This window comes from Electrophorus electricus, chromosome 4, assembly GCF_041902795.1.
Source record: "Electrophorus electricus isolate QZ-2024a chromosome 4, ASM4190279v1, whole genome shotgun sequence".
NCBI classification, from domain to species: domain Eukaryota; kingdom Metazoa; phylum Chordata; class Actinopteri; order Gymnotiformes; family Gymnotidae; genus Electrophorus; species Electrophorus electricus.
In genome coordinates this window covers 27374626-27388859 of record NC_137500.1, presented here as the reverse complement: position 1 = coordinate 27388859, position 14234 = coordinate 27374626, and the positions used below count along the sequence as shown (strand labels likewise).

Genomic DNA, 14234 nt, shown 5'->3' with positions numbered 1-14234 from the left:
ACTCCTGCCGTGGTTTTGGAGTGTTGGAACTTTTGCTGTGGATGTCATCCCAGTTCAAGAAGCGTTAGAACAATGCCAGCGTGCACTGTTGGAACAGGCCTTATCTGATTGGACTTCTAATTTTGAATGAGGCCATTGTATTGAGTGAGGCACAGCAGAATTCTGGATGGGTGTGTGTAGGTAGGGGTGTGGGGTGCTCAGGGAGGTGAAAAGGCAATAGCAGTGGTTATTTCTCCCTGAAGACCAGATTCGGGGATGGCTGGAAAATGGCTGTAAGCCAGCTGCAGCCTTTTCTAACCATTGCTGCTTCTCCAGGACAGTATGGAGGAGCTTTCGTGCCTGGAGAGAGGAAACAATGACCTCATAATGCCAGAGGGGCAGGGCCACACCTTGACTTCATATAGCCAAAGTACCAGATGAAAGTTAGATAAAAAATGTGGTAGTAGGGCTTGGTTGGCACGTGTGTGTGTGTGTGTGTGTGTGTCTTTAAAAAGGAAGGTTCAGTCCATGACATGCACTGGAGACTGTTTTAACTTTGTTTTCGCCACAAATCTCTCTCTAATGCAGATTTCAGCCTTACTAAGGCGACTTTGAGAACTGACTGTGTTTTACACGCCAAGTATAACAACGTGCAGTTATTTTCTTTGCTGTTCACTCATTTCATTGTAATTGTATTGTTAGTGCGTATGCAGTTTGCTGTGCGTTTGTTAACCCGTGAATGTTCAGCTCCATAAGAGACCTCATTAATCTCCAGTCCCCTGAGTGTTACGGAATGATGTGTAACGGTTAAAACCCTGGGTTCACACAGGTGGGAGACATGGTCATGTGTGCCCCTCACGCAGGCTTGTGGGATTTGGACGCTGGCCACGGCTTTGCGGTTTGGCGATGTATTTTGGCAAGCTGTGCGTTTGTTTGCTAAAGAGCCATAATTGTGTCCTGTTTGCAGTAGCTGTAGTAGGAGGTCAGGGGCTGGAGCCTGACCCTGTTCACAGAGCTCGGACGTACGGTCACTCAGATCTCTGCCCTTTTACAGCCTGAGCAGAGAGAGCTTGGGTAGAGCAAGATTTTTACATTTGAGCCTAATGTAGAATGTGGAACTAAACTCCTTCACAATATGTCTGGCAAATTTGGGTCAAGCTCAAAACAAATGTCACCAACTGTGATCTACAGGCTGATGAGAGATGCGTAAACTTCTCACATTAGCAGTTTTGTTGGGGAAGGGTGTTATTTTTAAATGTCTTTTTAGAATTGTTTTAAATTAATTGCAAAGTGTTCACGGTCCAAGTATGCATGGTCCATAAGGGACTCCAGATCCATGGCCTTGTGGGCTGGAGCTAAGCTTTCTGACCTGTGGGCTACATACAGTGTCTTTGCAGTCTTCTGTCCCAGATCCAGTAGCCAAATCCCTAATAAATCAAACCAGCATCAAGATTTGTACAAATCACACACACAGCCTCTCAAGTGTCATTCTGACTCTCCATGAATCTGTCCCAGAAAAATAAGTGCTGGGTGCAAATCTTTCCTTTCCTGTTATTGTAGGAGTGTTGCCTACCGCCATGTCTGCTTGGTAAACTCAGCAGAGTTAAACTGGCCCCAGTTTCCCAACAGCTCAGATGTACACAGTGGAGTTTTCATTCAGTAGTGATCATTTTATTGTGCACCAGGATCCAAATCCAACAGTGTGTTTCCGTGGCCCAGGTTCTCGAGCGGAACGCCGTAGCCTTGCTCCCTGTCCGCTCACATCTGGGTCGGTGCTGTCTGCACTGGCACAGGCGTGGGACTGACGCGCTAATTCCTACACCAACACTGAGAACACAAGGTCATCCAGCCGCTCAATTATGGACAAAAAAGTTTGATTCTACAGTTTTTGTAGGTTTTTTGGGATTTTCTTTGTGATTTTCCCCCCCCATTTTGTAGGAACTGGGCCAATGAGTTCTGGTTTTACGTTGGTTCTGGGATTAGGGAAGGTCCAGCAGAGGTTGTTGAATAGCTTGAAGGAATTTGGGGCACATTTGGCTATGTAGCGGTTATCGGTCACGGCGGTAAGCATGTGGTGCATACTCGCGGCGTACTGTGGTGAGACGGAGGTTGGACGGAGCGTTGGTGGGGATGGGGAGAGTTGAAGAGAGGAGGGCAGACCGGGGAGGGTTTATAATTCGGAACACGTTTTCTTCCAGCCCGAAGGAGGTCTGGCGTCTATACGGGGGCGCGCAGTACAAGCTTCCCTGATTGAAAAGGGGGGAGGGCAGTTGCCTGCAAGAGAGCAGTTGGGCCTGGGAGTGTGTGCAGGCCCCCAGGGTGGCGGGGGGGACTCCCTGAACGTGTAGGGGTGACTGGGTATGGGGTGGAAGGGGCTTTTGGGTAGGGGGATGGGCTATAGGGGGACTCTGGTCTCAGTTCTTGAAAGGATCCCAGTGATTTTTTTTTTTTGAATTGCTAGAAGAGAATGACTTGCATTTGAAGCACGTTCTTCAAAATGTGAATGCTAATTCCAGTCCAGTGTTGCCACACATTCTGGCGAGGCTGTTAGTCGGAAAATGAGGATTATGGAGCCTCCAGGAGATCTTTCTGGCAAGCGGCTCTGACGATGAGCGGCTGACTGAGCCTAATCCAGGCCTAAACCAGGAAAAATGCTCCCGGGACTGTAGCTGTTCCTTTCCCCGAGTCCTAGTGGCTTGTGGGCCACTGGGGTTCAGCACAGACGTGCACTCTCTGCCCAGCGTGAGCTGTAACAAGGGAGGGGAAGGCAGTCCTGGGCCATGTGGTAAGGACCCTCCTCAGCGGCCTCGGCCTGCTTGTCCGTCCAGGGGAAGAGGAACACGCTCAGAGTCTGCAGGACATTAGATGAGTGCGGTGACGTTTCAGTAAAGCCGTCTGAGACGCTGTCTTAGGTTGTGGACAGCGTTTATAGGATGAAGAAGAATAGATGTGAACTGCAGACTGCATAACTGCATAAAGGTGCCGATTATGTTTAGTGGGGCGTTAGCCGCTGGAGTTAAAAAGACGCTCCCACAGTCCCCCACGGTCACCCATAAACAGTACAGTCTTCTGGAAGATGATGAGTTAGAGTGAGATGTCAGTGAGGTGCCCGGCGTCGACCCAGAGCAGAGCTCCCTGTCCTCTGCCACCATGCATGTGACCTCTTATCAGGCTGTAACGCAACACTAAGGGTCTGCCAAGTCTCCAAGCTCACCCGTCCGTCTGCCACAGGAGCCAGTGGAACGGGACCCCCTCCTGGTCCACACTACCAAGGAGAGCTCTGGACGTCATCAGGCATAGCTTGCAAAGAGAGGCGTGCGGAGTTGCGTGTGGAGGAAGTTGTGGTGTTTGTGTTGATCTGTGACTGATGGAAGAACACTGGGGAGGTGTGCTTTTATTGAAGACCAATGACCTTTGACCCTTGGCTTATTGGAAAAACATTTGTTTTGCACTGTTCACCCAACTGGCTAGAGTGGGAAGTGTAGGCCATGATTAATGACCAGCTGGAGGAGGTGTTTTTTTGTGTGTGTGTGTGTGTGTGTGTGTGTGTGTGTGTGTGTGTGTGTGTGTGTGTGTGTGTGTGTGTGTGTGTGTGTGTGTGTGTGTACGTGCATGAGTGGGTTCCAAAGGGGTCACCTAAAACCCAAACATTTCTATTAAAATCCTATTAAATTTAAAAAATCATAAAATTATGGTTAGAAAAATACCTTTTAGTTACAGACTAAATTTCAAATGAAGACATTTTCAAATGACCACCCAAGTTTCAAACAAGCCATTCACCTCCCACATGTGAGGGCTGTTTAGATTAGAGTATTATTGCTTGATTGGGACTTCTGCGTCTGTTCGGGAACAGAGGTCGTGATCTCAGGAGACTCACCTGGTTAAGTGAAGGTTAAGTGAGAGGAAGTCAATGGTTGCATGTTGGTCAGCTTCTCTTTCCACCACTGTGCTCTGCTGTCCTGCTGTATTCCTTGTGTAGTTCTGAGTAAATAATTCAGCGTGTGTGTGTGGCAGGAGTGGAAAGAGTTTTGTGTGCGCGCTCTCTCTCTCTCTCTCCCTCCTCCCTCTGTCTCACTCTAAGCCGATAGGCTGCTGTCAGAAAGTGATTGGCTGTGAGGAGTCGACCAGCTGCACGAGGGAGAGGGAAGGCAAGAGGGAGAGAGCGCTCTGCCTACAGCACTCTGCTCCCTGTACCCCTGTTCCCGCGTGCGCTGCCGTGGACAGACCCCTTTAATTGCATTCCAGAGGAACTGCGTGTGCAGCTGCTGGCTCTCGGACCGAAGGAGATGGTGGGAAGTTGTGGCTGACCCCACGCGCAGGGAGACGAGGAGAACGCGAGCAGAACGCACGCCAGCGTGAGGCGCCTTCATCCTGGGGTTCGCCGAGCCTTCTCCTACACGCTGGTTCTGGACACAGCTATGCTATCGGCAGCTGCTTGCTAGCTCTGAGTGTGTGTGTGTGTGTGTGTGTGTGTGCGCGCGCGTTCGGCTGGGCACAGCGCCAGGAGACGAAGCCCACAAGCTACAGCATTTTGAGAAGCTCTACCTGACTGGATCGACGAGATCGACGAGCTGAGTGTCTCTGGTTCCCAAACACACTTAGGCTAAAGAGAGAGAGAGTGTGTGTGTGTGTGCTGCTCTCGAGTCTTCGCCTGTCTGTGGACTCTATCCTTGTCCAGCTGGACACCCTCACAAACGCGCACGTGTGTTGCAGTGTTTACCTTCCAGTCACTCCGGCGGTCTCTTCACATGTGCTGCTGTGCTCACATCTGGGAAGGAGAGACCTGCTCCTCACGCTCAGGCTGGACTTTCACACGGCTAAAGACAGACGGACCAGCACCATTCCCCTGCCTGTCTGCTGGCTTTGTTGTAGCTTTTGTGTTGACTGCTGTGTTCTAGTGGAGCAGAGCTTGACTGAATTGAGCTATTGTTTGAAACCAGGGTTTTTCTCGGGCTGCGTTCTCTCTGACCCTTCCCCCTCCCCCTGCAACTCCCCCCGCCCCCCCCCGACTAACCAAGACCACCCCTTCCATCCCTCTGGTCCTGTTCCGGTCATCCGTCCTCTTCGATCCGTCTACACGCCGGAGAGCTTGTGTGAGTGTGTGCGCCTCTCCATCTGAAGCGGGAATCCCTCACAGTGGATTAGGAATCCAGGGGCATTGTGTAGCTGGCTACGTCTCTGAGGAACAGATCCTGACCCAGACGAGAGAGGGAGAGCGAGAGACACAGACACCCAGTGCCGCTCTCTCCTGCCGCAGCCATGAGGGCAGCCTGAGCAAGGTGGCTCGGACGCAGAAGGCGGGGCAGGACGGCGCTCCATCCTCCACCCGCCGGAGCAACCATGAAGAAGACGCGGAGCACCACCCTCCGCAGGGCCTGGCCCAGCTCGGACCTCTCAGACCGGGCCTCGGACCACCGCGGTCGCTCCCGCAGTGAGAAAGACTACCGGCTCCACAAACACTACCCCAAGGCGTTCGTCTTGCCCTCGTCACGGATATACGTACCCACAGGTGGGTCAGCCTTTCTGGATGGGTCGCACACTTTAAGTTAAAGGGCAAGAATGCGCTTTATATTTTCATTTTGCGTTTACCGTCTGTCAGATGACTGTGTATTGGTGTATGTACTGGGCAGTGTGTATCGGTGTTGTAGTCCATTAAAGCCCCCCAGGGTTATTACTTGGGCTCCTCCTACTCCCATACAACCCCAGGCACCTCACTCCAGGCAGGCATCCTGCAGACGACCCGCACTGCTGTAGTCAGTCTCATCCCAGTCAGATACGGGTCACCTAGTTTTAGTGACTTCCACCCCCTGTCTGAGCTGCAGCTACTACTGGTGATGCACTGCAGGAGATGTGGAAGATGTGGAAATGCAGAGATGAATCTAGAATTAAATAGGTCTCATTGAAATGACAAAAAAACTACAAAAACACAGAGAAACTACAAAAGTCTGAAATTCTTCTCGCCCCTTGCTGTTTGCACATTGGCCGATGCTAACTCCACAGCTTGTGCAAACGCACGATGTAAAATCGTATGTGCACATTAAGTTCGACAGGTTAATATGCAGACTTGGACTACTTTTCATAGCTACATTAATCTGCAGCAGGTTGACGGGAGACTTTTTTTTTTTTTTTTTCTTTCCTTAGTAAAAATTTATGTAAAACATATGTACAAAATAAAAGATTGAGTACCTAACACCCTCCCTGCCCTTCTTTCTGACTGACTTGTCATGGAAGTTTTTTACAGAATACTTTTGCCTGGTCACCACTAGAGAACAAACCATTTTTTACATTTCTTCACCTCCAATGCCTGCTAGTGTCAGTATAATCCTCACGCGCAGACAAAGCCCAGATCCTTGCACCTGCGTTAGCCACCAGCCAGACTCCTGGTCTGAAATTAAATTCTATTGTTCCCGCACAAACTGAACTTCTCATGCTAGCCCTGCCCCTTTCCTACTAACGAGCACTTTGGAAGGTGAGGGCTTGCCTGCGATTTAACTGCCGTGCTGCATGCTGCACCAGGCTTCACTAACCCTGACGAATCTTGGCTCGGGTCGGGCGTGCAGGGACTGGAAGCTCGTCCGGTGTGCTCAGCGGGAGCGGAGGGCGAGCTGGAGCTCAAATGTATGCAGGGCTCCGTGAGAGTGGCTACGGCCCGTTTACTTCAACGGAGAAGAGAAAAGGAGCAGGGCTTTGAGCCTCAGGGAGCGCTTAGAGAACCCGTGAATGGGAACCCAGGCAGGGCTGCCAAATCCGGATTGCTTCGAGGACTCTTCATGTTTCCTAGCAACACCAGGGGTCAGAGGTTAAATGATCCAGCTATTGTGGAGAATGTGAATGAATAGGAAGACAGAGACCTAGAGTGAGAGTTAATGACTGGGCGAGCAGGACCGTTCGTGTGTGTTGTGGGAAGTACAACGTAGTAAAATGCTTGGACAGACTTTGCTGGTTTATAGTTCTTGTATATTTTGAGTTTACACGCCGTACGGTTGTTTAAAAACCGGCCATGCTTAATTAAGGGACTCATTATTGTCAATCATAATATTGTGTCTAGGCAAGTTTGGCTTGAGGCCAAACTATTTGGTTTTTGAGTCTTTCATTTCTGTAAATAAAGATGAACGGAGACAATGTTTCTGACTTTCCTTTTTTGTTTCGAGTGGTAAAAGCGGACCCAGAAAGCATAAACATAACAAACTAAAGTCCGCTGTACTGTTGGCAACCTCATCCACAGATGATTCTCACAAAGCCCATTGAGAACAACCATTACAGTCTTAATATAGTATGATATTAAATCTCCCAGCCCTGGCTGCCAAGTTCGTCTTGAGCAGGGTTGCTCTGTCAGTCGAGTAAGGTCGTGGATTGTGATGTCTGCTGAGCTCCTGTCTCTTGCTGGGTACCATCTTTGATGCTCGTATTGTTTGGAGATGGACAGTGCAGCATCAGGGACTGAAGGCAGCTGTGGCTGAACCCACATCCTGCGCTTGTGTCTCATCAGTGTGATTTTATTTGATTCGTTCTCTCTGACACGGTAAGCAGCATGAACAGAGTACAGTGGCCCAGAAAGATGACCGTCATACAAAACTCTTCTCCTGCAAAGGTCAGCAGGGAATCCCAGCCCTGTTTCTGGAGTCCGAGCACCCTGATCAGTTTAGTTCTTATTTTTCATTTAATGTGCATGGCTTTAAAGATTAGATGTTCTTAAAAAGTTGTGTAGGAATCAACTTGAACTAAAGTCTGCTGGGCTGGTAGATTACTAGGAGTTAGCCTGCTGGGCTGGTGGATTACTAGGAGTTAGCCTGCTGGGCTGGTGGATTACTAGGAGTTAGCCTGCTGGGCTGGTGGATTACTAGGAGTTAGCCTGCTGGGCTGGTGGATTACTAGGAGTTAGCCTGCTGGGCTGGTAGATCTGTTGTGAGCTGGGGCTGTAACTCTTGACGACAGTAGATCTCAAGGAGCTGGTTTGAGGAGCTTTGCATTAGGGAGCGTGTTTAAAGTTACATGATCGTTTGGGAGAGTTGGGAAGTGATGACACTCACATTCTCTTCTGCGTTGTAGTTCTGGTGCAGGGGGAGAACTTGCAGCTGGATCCTAATGAAGCAGTTTCTGTGTTCTACGTGATCCTTTTGATGGGCTCCTTTTGGCTCTGCTTTGCTCTTGTTGAGGATCAGGGCGTAATGGTCACCTTTCAACGTCCAGAGGCCGAGGTCTCCACTGTGCTGTTCCAGCAGACAAAGAGCATTCCAGCGTGGACGTATAATAGTTACAGTGGGGCTTTTATTCTGTCGTTGAGTTTTTGGGCTTGTGTTATCTCACCTGGCTATCGCACAACAGAAAATTATACAGACGGGGGCTTTTTGGAAAGCATCCCAGATCCATTAGAAAAATTGTGTGTTTGTGTAAGAGAGAGAAGGTTCAGGACGCATCATTAATTTGTGGCAGTAAGCACCATGTCTTTGTTAGATCAGAAGGCCGGAGAAAGGTTTGTGAGAAAGTTCGGCTGAAGGATTGTGGTGATCATCGTGACAGTTTCAGGAAAATATCATCCCTTCCTACCTTTTAGCCCCAGACGGAAACTTTCGATGGCAGGCAGTCTCTCAACCCTATAAGGACCCAATCTGAACACACACTTGTATGGGAAGCACTCCTGCGCGCACGCACACACACACACACACAAACAAACGTACAGTATAATCAAACTAAACTCCCTAAAATGTTGAGCTCACCCCAGACAAATTCATTTGACCGCAAATTAATTTTGATAGCAGTTTAATTTTTCTTCTAGTAAAGGACCAGTTGAAGGAGGAGGGTAGCGCGGCCAGCACCGCACCTCTGCGCTTTCAGTACTGCACAGCTGAAGTGCTGTATGAATCGAGAGGCGGTCGTGAGCATTAGAAGAAATCTGTCTGTGCCTGGTGTTGGTCTGCGCACGTATCTGTGCACACAGTCCAGTAAAAGTAGCAGGTGAGAGCACCAGGTTCGTTCGAGCGCTGGGGCTGGAGAACGGTTCGGCAGTCGGCAAAACCACAAATTTGCCTCAAGGAACCATTCAAGTATTTGCACATTTTGTGGCGAGACCTGACATGAGCCTGACGCAGCATGTCACCCCCGAAAGCCCCCCCAGACCCCACCCCCCGTTACCGCCTGCTCTGTGTCGGGTAAGCTCACTGCTGTGTCTGACTTCAGATAACAGTTGCAGCAGGGTCAGGAATGGAAAGGTCATTGGGTTTCCTCTGCTTTCAGTCATCAGTGTGTTCGTATGATGAGGACGGTGCGTTAATCCAGTACACAGTGAAATCAGAATGGAATAAACTCCTGAAAGGTTGCACTGAAAGTCATTTGGCCTTGTGTACGTGACTCTTGCCTGGCAGTGATGCTGTTTTAATGGGGTTGAGGTCCACAGTAGAACACGGTCCAAGAACCCAAACCCTCACAGAGATTGACCTTGCTGGATTCCAGGGAAACCTATCTTTCAGTCTTCTGATTGGTTGGTTGCGACTGAATCCCGAGCTGGCGGTTCACAATGTTTCAGTATCTCAGCTGAAGATATAATTTCTGTTTTCTGGGCCTCTATTTGTCTCAATGTGACTCAGGCTCTCATCCCCCACACTATTTCTCTCTCTCTCTAATGTTCCTTTCTTTTGCCTTTTCTGTCCATTTAGGCCCTTTCTCTAGCTAGCATAATGTCTCGGCAAACCACCAGAATTTGGCCCAGTGCTAAAATATACCCCTTGTGTACCCCAGATGACTATAAGTCATTTTAAAAATCGTCTGTATTGCCGTCAATGTTTTATTACCCTCCTTCCATCAGCTTGCTGCGACCTCCAGCACCCCCACCCCTGGCTTCCAGGACTCGTGGAAAGGAGCCTCTATAAGTGCTGAAGGCCTCAGTGTTGGCCACGTGTTCTGTACGATCCGTGGGACTTTCTGCAGTCTGTTTACGATGCGTCTGTGCCGAAGCACACTGACACTTTCCAGGATCAGTAACAGATCTTGGAAAAAGTACAAAGTCATAGAGAAAAGCGTTTTAATACAGACAAGATTGTCATCACCCTTTTTTGATTAAAAAAAAATAAAAATTATAAAGTGGCTTTGCTGTGTCTTCCCAACATTTTCGCTGCCTTCAGATATTTCATGGATTCTTTACAGTTCTCAACTAACAGGTCAATGTTCAGTTTTCACTAATGTGCTGCTTGCACTGCAGAGTGCCATTCTGGTCCTGTAGTGTGTGGGTCTCCTTGTGGGAAAATGCAATGCTATTAATCCTTATTGTGATTATGGTAAACTTGATATTTATATCAGTTTGACATGATTAAAGATGGTCTTTTTCACTGTGTTACAGTGAGCGTGCATGTAACTGTGTTTTGATCAGAAAGTAGTACGTGTGATTCGCACTCATGTCTGAACGTCACTCCTGCTTCTCTAACTTTACTTTTCAAAGTCTGAGGGCCTCCATTAAACTCCGTTGGCAACTCCCGTCATCTGCTGGAGCTCAAAGTGCACACGAGTGAAGGATGGATAGATGTTTTCAGTGTCTGAGTCGTATCATAGTAGTCGACCTTTGCACCTTTTGGGGCCTGCTGTCATGGATGATGGACCGTTTACAGAGTAGCGCGTGTTATTAATCTGTTCTGAATCATTTGATTTGAATTGGGCTTAGCTTATTTGTGGTTTTTCATTGTTGTATATCTTTTTGGTGAATATGAAAGTTTGCACATGGTTCATCGTGCAGATAGGGCAGACGTGACCGGAATACAAGGTCTGTGAAAATGCAGTGTAATAAAAGTAAAGTCACATTTACTCTTGAACAGTAACTATCATTTGAGGCTATTTTACATATACGAATACATATAGAACCTTTCGTTGTAGATGGTGGTGTATACCAGTTTCTGTGTTTACCGAGAAGACGTTCCCTCTCGTAGACTCGGAGAGTTGTTTTGAAACTAAAATAGCAGCCATGGGTTTCATTCGGATCCCAAGTTCAGATTTAATAAAGTATTGTACCACTAGAACAACGGAGCCCCAGACCGCTAGAGTGACACAACGCTGACACAAAACCAGCTAGTATAAACACAGTCCACCATGGTCCGTTAGCATGTCATCCTCTATGGAAAGGAAAGAGTGTGTGCTCCAGATCTGCTCGAGTGGGAACGCTACCATTGTTGGGTGAGGCATTCCTTTAAGACTGTAGCTGTCTCCCGCCAGCACCACCAGCCATAGTGCCCGGAGACGGCACGCACCCTGGTCTCACTCGTATTGCTCTCGTGCTCGGAGACTTGCTATAGAGTAAACAGACTGTCCTGTAGTTTTCATAGCATAAGGACTGAAACTAAATCCCCTTATTAATTTGCGTTCTGAAGTCTTGCAAATAGTTGTGTCTGCTTATTTCTTCTTTCTTCTCACTAGTCATCTACTGCATTTAGCTGACACTTTTATCCAATAAAGTGAAGTTCTGAAAGAACACAACTTCAGTAATTGAGGATTAAGGGTTTTACTCAGGGGCCCAACGGTGGCAACCTGGCAGAGGTGGGACTTGAACTGGCAACCTTCTATTTACTAGTCCAGTACCTTAACCACTGAGCCACCAGCCCCAGATTGTGCCAAAGTGCTGTGCAGTAGTGTTGCGGAGTCGTGCAGGGTCCTGATTTCTAGTTTAATCTGTTCATTAGCAAAGTAGAGGGGACAGTACACTCTTGACGGAAGCAGTGTTTCTTTAGTGGGACAACACGCGGCTGCTGTTGTGTGGACACACTTCAGAACGAGCGCCTTTTGTGAATCCCATTTCATGCGGCTGCTCTGCCTTCCTCGATCTTCATCCCTTTACCTCCTCCTCCCACCGCATCTGAGCGACACCCTCCCTCCCAAAGCTTTCCTTCCTAAGACCACTCTCGGGATGTTCCAGGACATCATCTCCAACACCTGATCCCTGAGCTGTGACCAGCAGGGCTCTGTTCCCGTCCACAGGCCAGTGTTGTGGTTGAAGGCTGGTTTACAGACACTGGTTTGCACTTTATTTCTGCATGCTTGAACCATTATGGCCAAACACACACGGTGTACTCCTGTGTGAGTGCAGGTTTAGCTCCGCTCCCACTGCCCTGACATCCACACACCCTTACTAACTTTGTACAGATTGGGCTTCCATCGCTTTATTAAAGATATTAAGGATATTAAAAATTACTAGCAAGAATGACCCCAGGAAACCATGTTCATTTATTTAACATGGACCATGTACATCTGCTCACCTTGATATTGCTTTTATTCTCTCTCACACACACACACACACACACACAAAGACCTTTGACACACCAGCTCCCACGCATATAGCAATGCATTATGAATGAAGCAAGGCATGCTGGGATAGAAATGAACTTGTTAACCCGTGGCTGCCCCTTGGCTGCCTGATGCAACGATACTCACTGTGTAGAAACATACACACACACTCACTCACACCTCTCTCTCTCTCTCTCTCTCTCTCTCTCTCTCTCTCCCATTGTCATCTCTCTGCTTAGATGAACCCAAAAGGCTCTCACTTTTGTCTCTCCCTGTGTTTGTCTCTGATCTTCTTCGTCTTCTTCTTCTTCTTCTCCTCCTCTCTCTACTATGTTTGTCTTGATGAACATTTTTGTCTGCAAACTGGGTTTACTGGGAACCTGATGTAAAACTTACAGGCCCAGTGCTCTTTTGCACAGTGACCAGGACTGTTTGCCTGTGCTTTTTATCTCCGTTAACACTTTGAACCCCACTGACTCTAACCCTGAAAGTGCTTTACGGCAGTTTGTAAAGGGGATTTTCGGATGCAGACTCTTGCTGCTTAAACTTATGGCTGACGGTTCGTCCAACAAACATCCTCCTTTATACTCTCATGTCTGTGAAGCTTTGTGTGCTGTGTGTACATCAACCGTACACACTGGTGCACACCACGATGCAATCTGTCTCTCTCTGTGTGTGCGCACGTGTGAGCGTGTAATCCATCGGCAAGGTGGACTGGAGCACGCTCTTTGCTGTTTTCTGTTCTCACCAACTCCTCTGAGTTGATCAGCACCGGGAAACGTTAGTGAGCCGGAGATTTCCAGATGCAGAGTGCCAGAAAGAACAGGAGGAGTGCGCACACACACAGACACACGCACACACTGCCAGAAATAGTGTCTGAGGAAGAGATGCCACTACAGCAGAGGTCTTATTAGAAGAGGACAGAAACCAGGACAGGCGGGCGGGGAGTGCCCATGTCCCAGCGGGAGACGTCAGCGGTAGCTCTGTGTGGCGGTGCGTTGATTTGCCCGTCAGCAGTGTATATCCAGATTATCTTCAAAATGCATCATCCTGTCGGAAAAATCAATTTTATATGACGGGGCTGCCAGGGTTAGATACTGTCAGGATTATCCTGCCCAGGTCAGACCGAGTGATCTGTCAGGACACTTAACGGGACAGTAGTAGCATTAGTTCCATTATTAAATGTTATCTGTTAAAATTATAATTATATTTAATATATAATTATATTATATATAATTAGAATTAGTTTCTGTTATTAAAAAATAACAGGAACACGGTGACTGGTTTAGAAAAAAACTTGAGGTTGTTGCACTGATTAGAAATAAAATGTTTTCCCAACATGACAGAGTTGTCCCTGTACACTGTCCTCTCTAAACGTCGTCTTTAAGTTGAGAGCTCAGGCCCTATGAAACCGCATGTATAACTTCAGTCACATAGCATGTGAAGCGACTAGCAAGCCTGCTGTTTAGGAAAAACTAGCTGAATGCAGTCCCATTCTACAGACCGGTCTGTGGTCCAATAACATGGGTGTATTTCTTATATTTGATCTAAAAAATCACATGTAATGACTGCCATACAGTTTCTAAGCAAGGAACCCCAGCAATGTTGTGAAGTTCCACAGCACAGCACAGCTCAGTGGGAGCAGTGGAGAGCAGATGTTTTACAGAGATCTATGCAAATAATTATTTAAACATTTACAAAAAACAACTCTAAACTAAAGAACAGCTCTAATCTAAAATGCCAATAAAAAGATTCTAAAACCAGATCATTTGATTCCTTTCAGGCTTTTTGTACATCCGTTTTTTTCATTCACCAAAAATAGACAGATTAATCAATTACTGATATAATTGTTTTTAAAAGTGTAAGTAGGGAGCAGTGTACAACCAGCCAGTCCTCACCTCAGAATAAACCCCGCCGGGGTCGTCAGATCTGATCACACTGGAGGGATTAGTTACAGTTTATCAGAACTACACCGTGAGCAATAGTTGTCAATA

General features: G+C 47.7%; 1 protein-coding gene across 4 annotated transcripts in view; it reads left to right on the top strand.

The window, feature by feature from the left end:
- stox2b (storkhead box 2b) overlaps positions 1 to 14234 on the top strand; it is a 45682-nt gene that overhangs the window by 12457 nt on the left and 18991 nt on the right. Inside the window, exon 1 of one of the 4 annotated variants that reach the window (XM_027017103.3) lies at positions 2436 to 5488. The exons of the other annotated variants lie outside the window; for them this stretch is intronic. Coding sequence (XP_026872904.2) covers positions 5320 to 5488 — 169 coding nt within the window. The 5' untranslated portion in view covers positions 2436 to 5319. Of the gene's footprint in view, positions 1 to 2435; positions 5489 to 14234 lie in introns of those variants that run through there. 4 annotated transcript variants of the gene reach the window in all.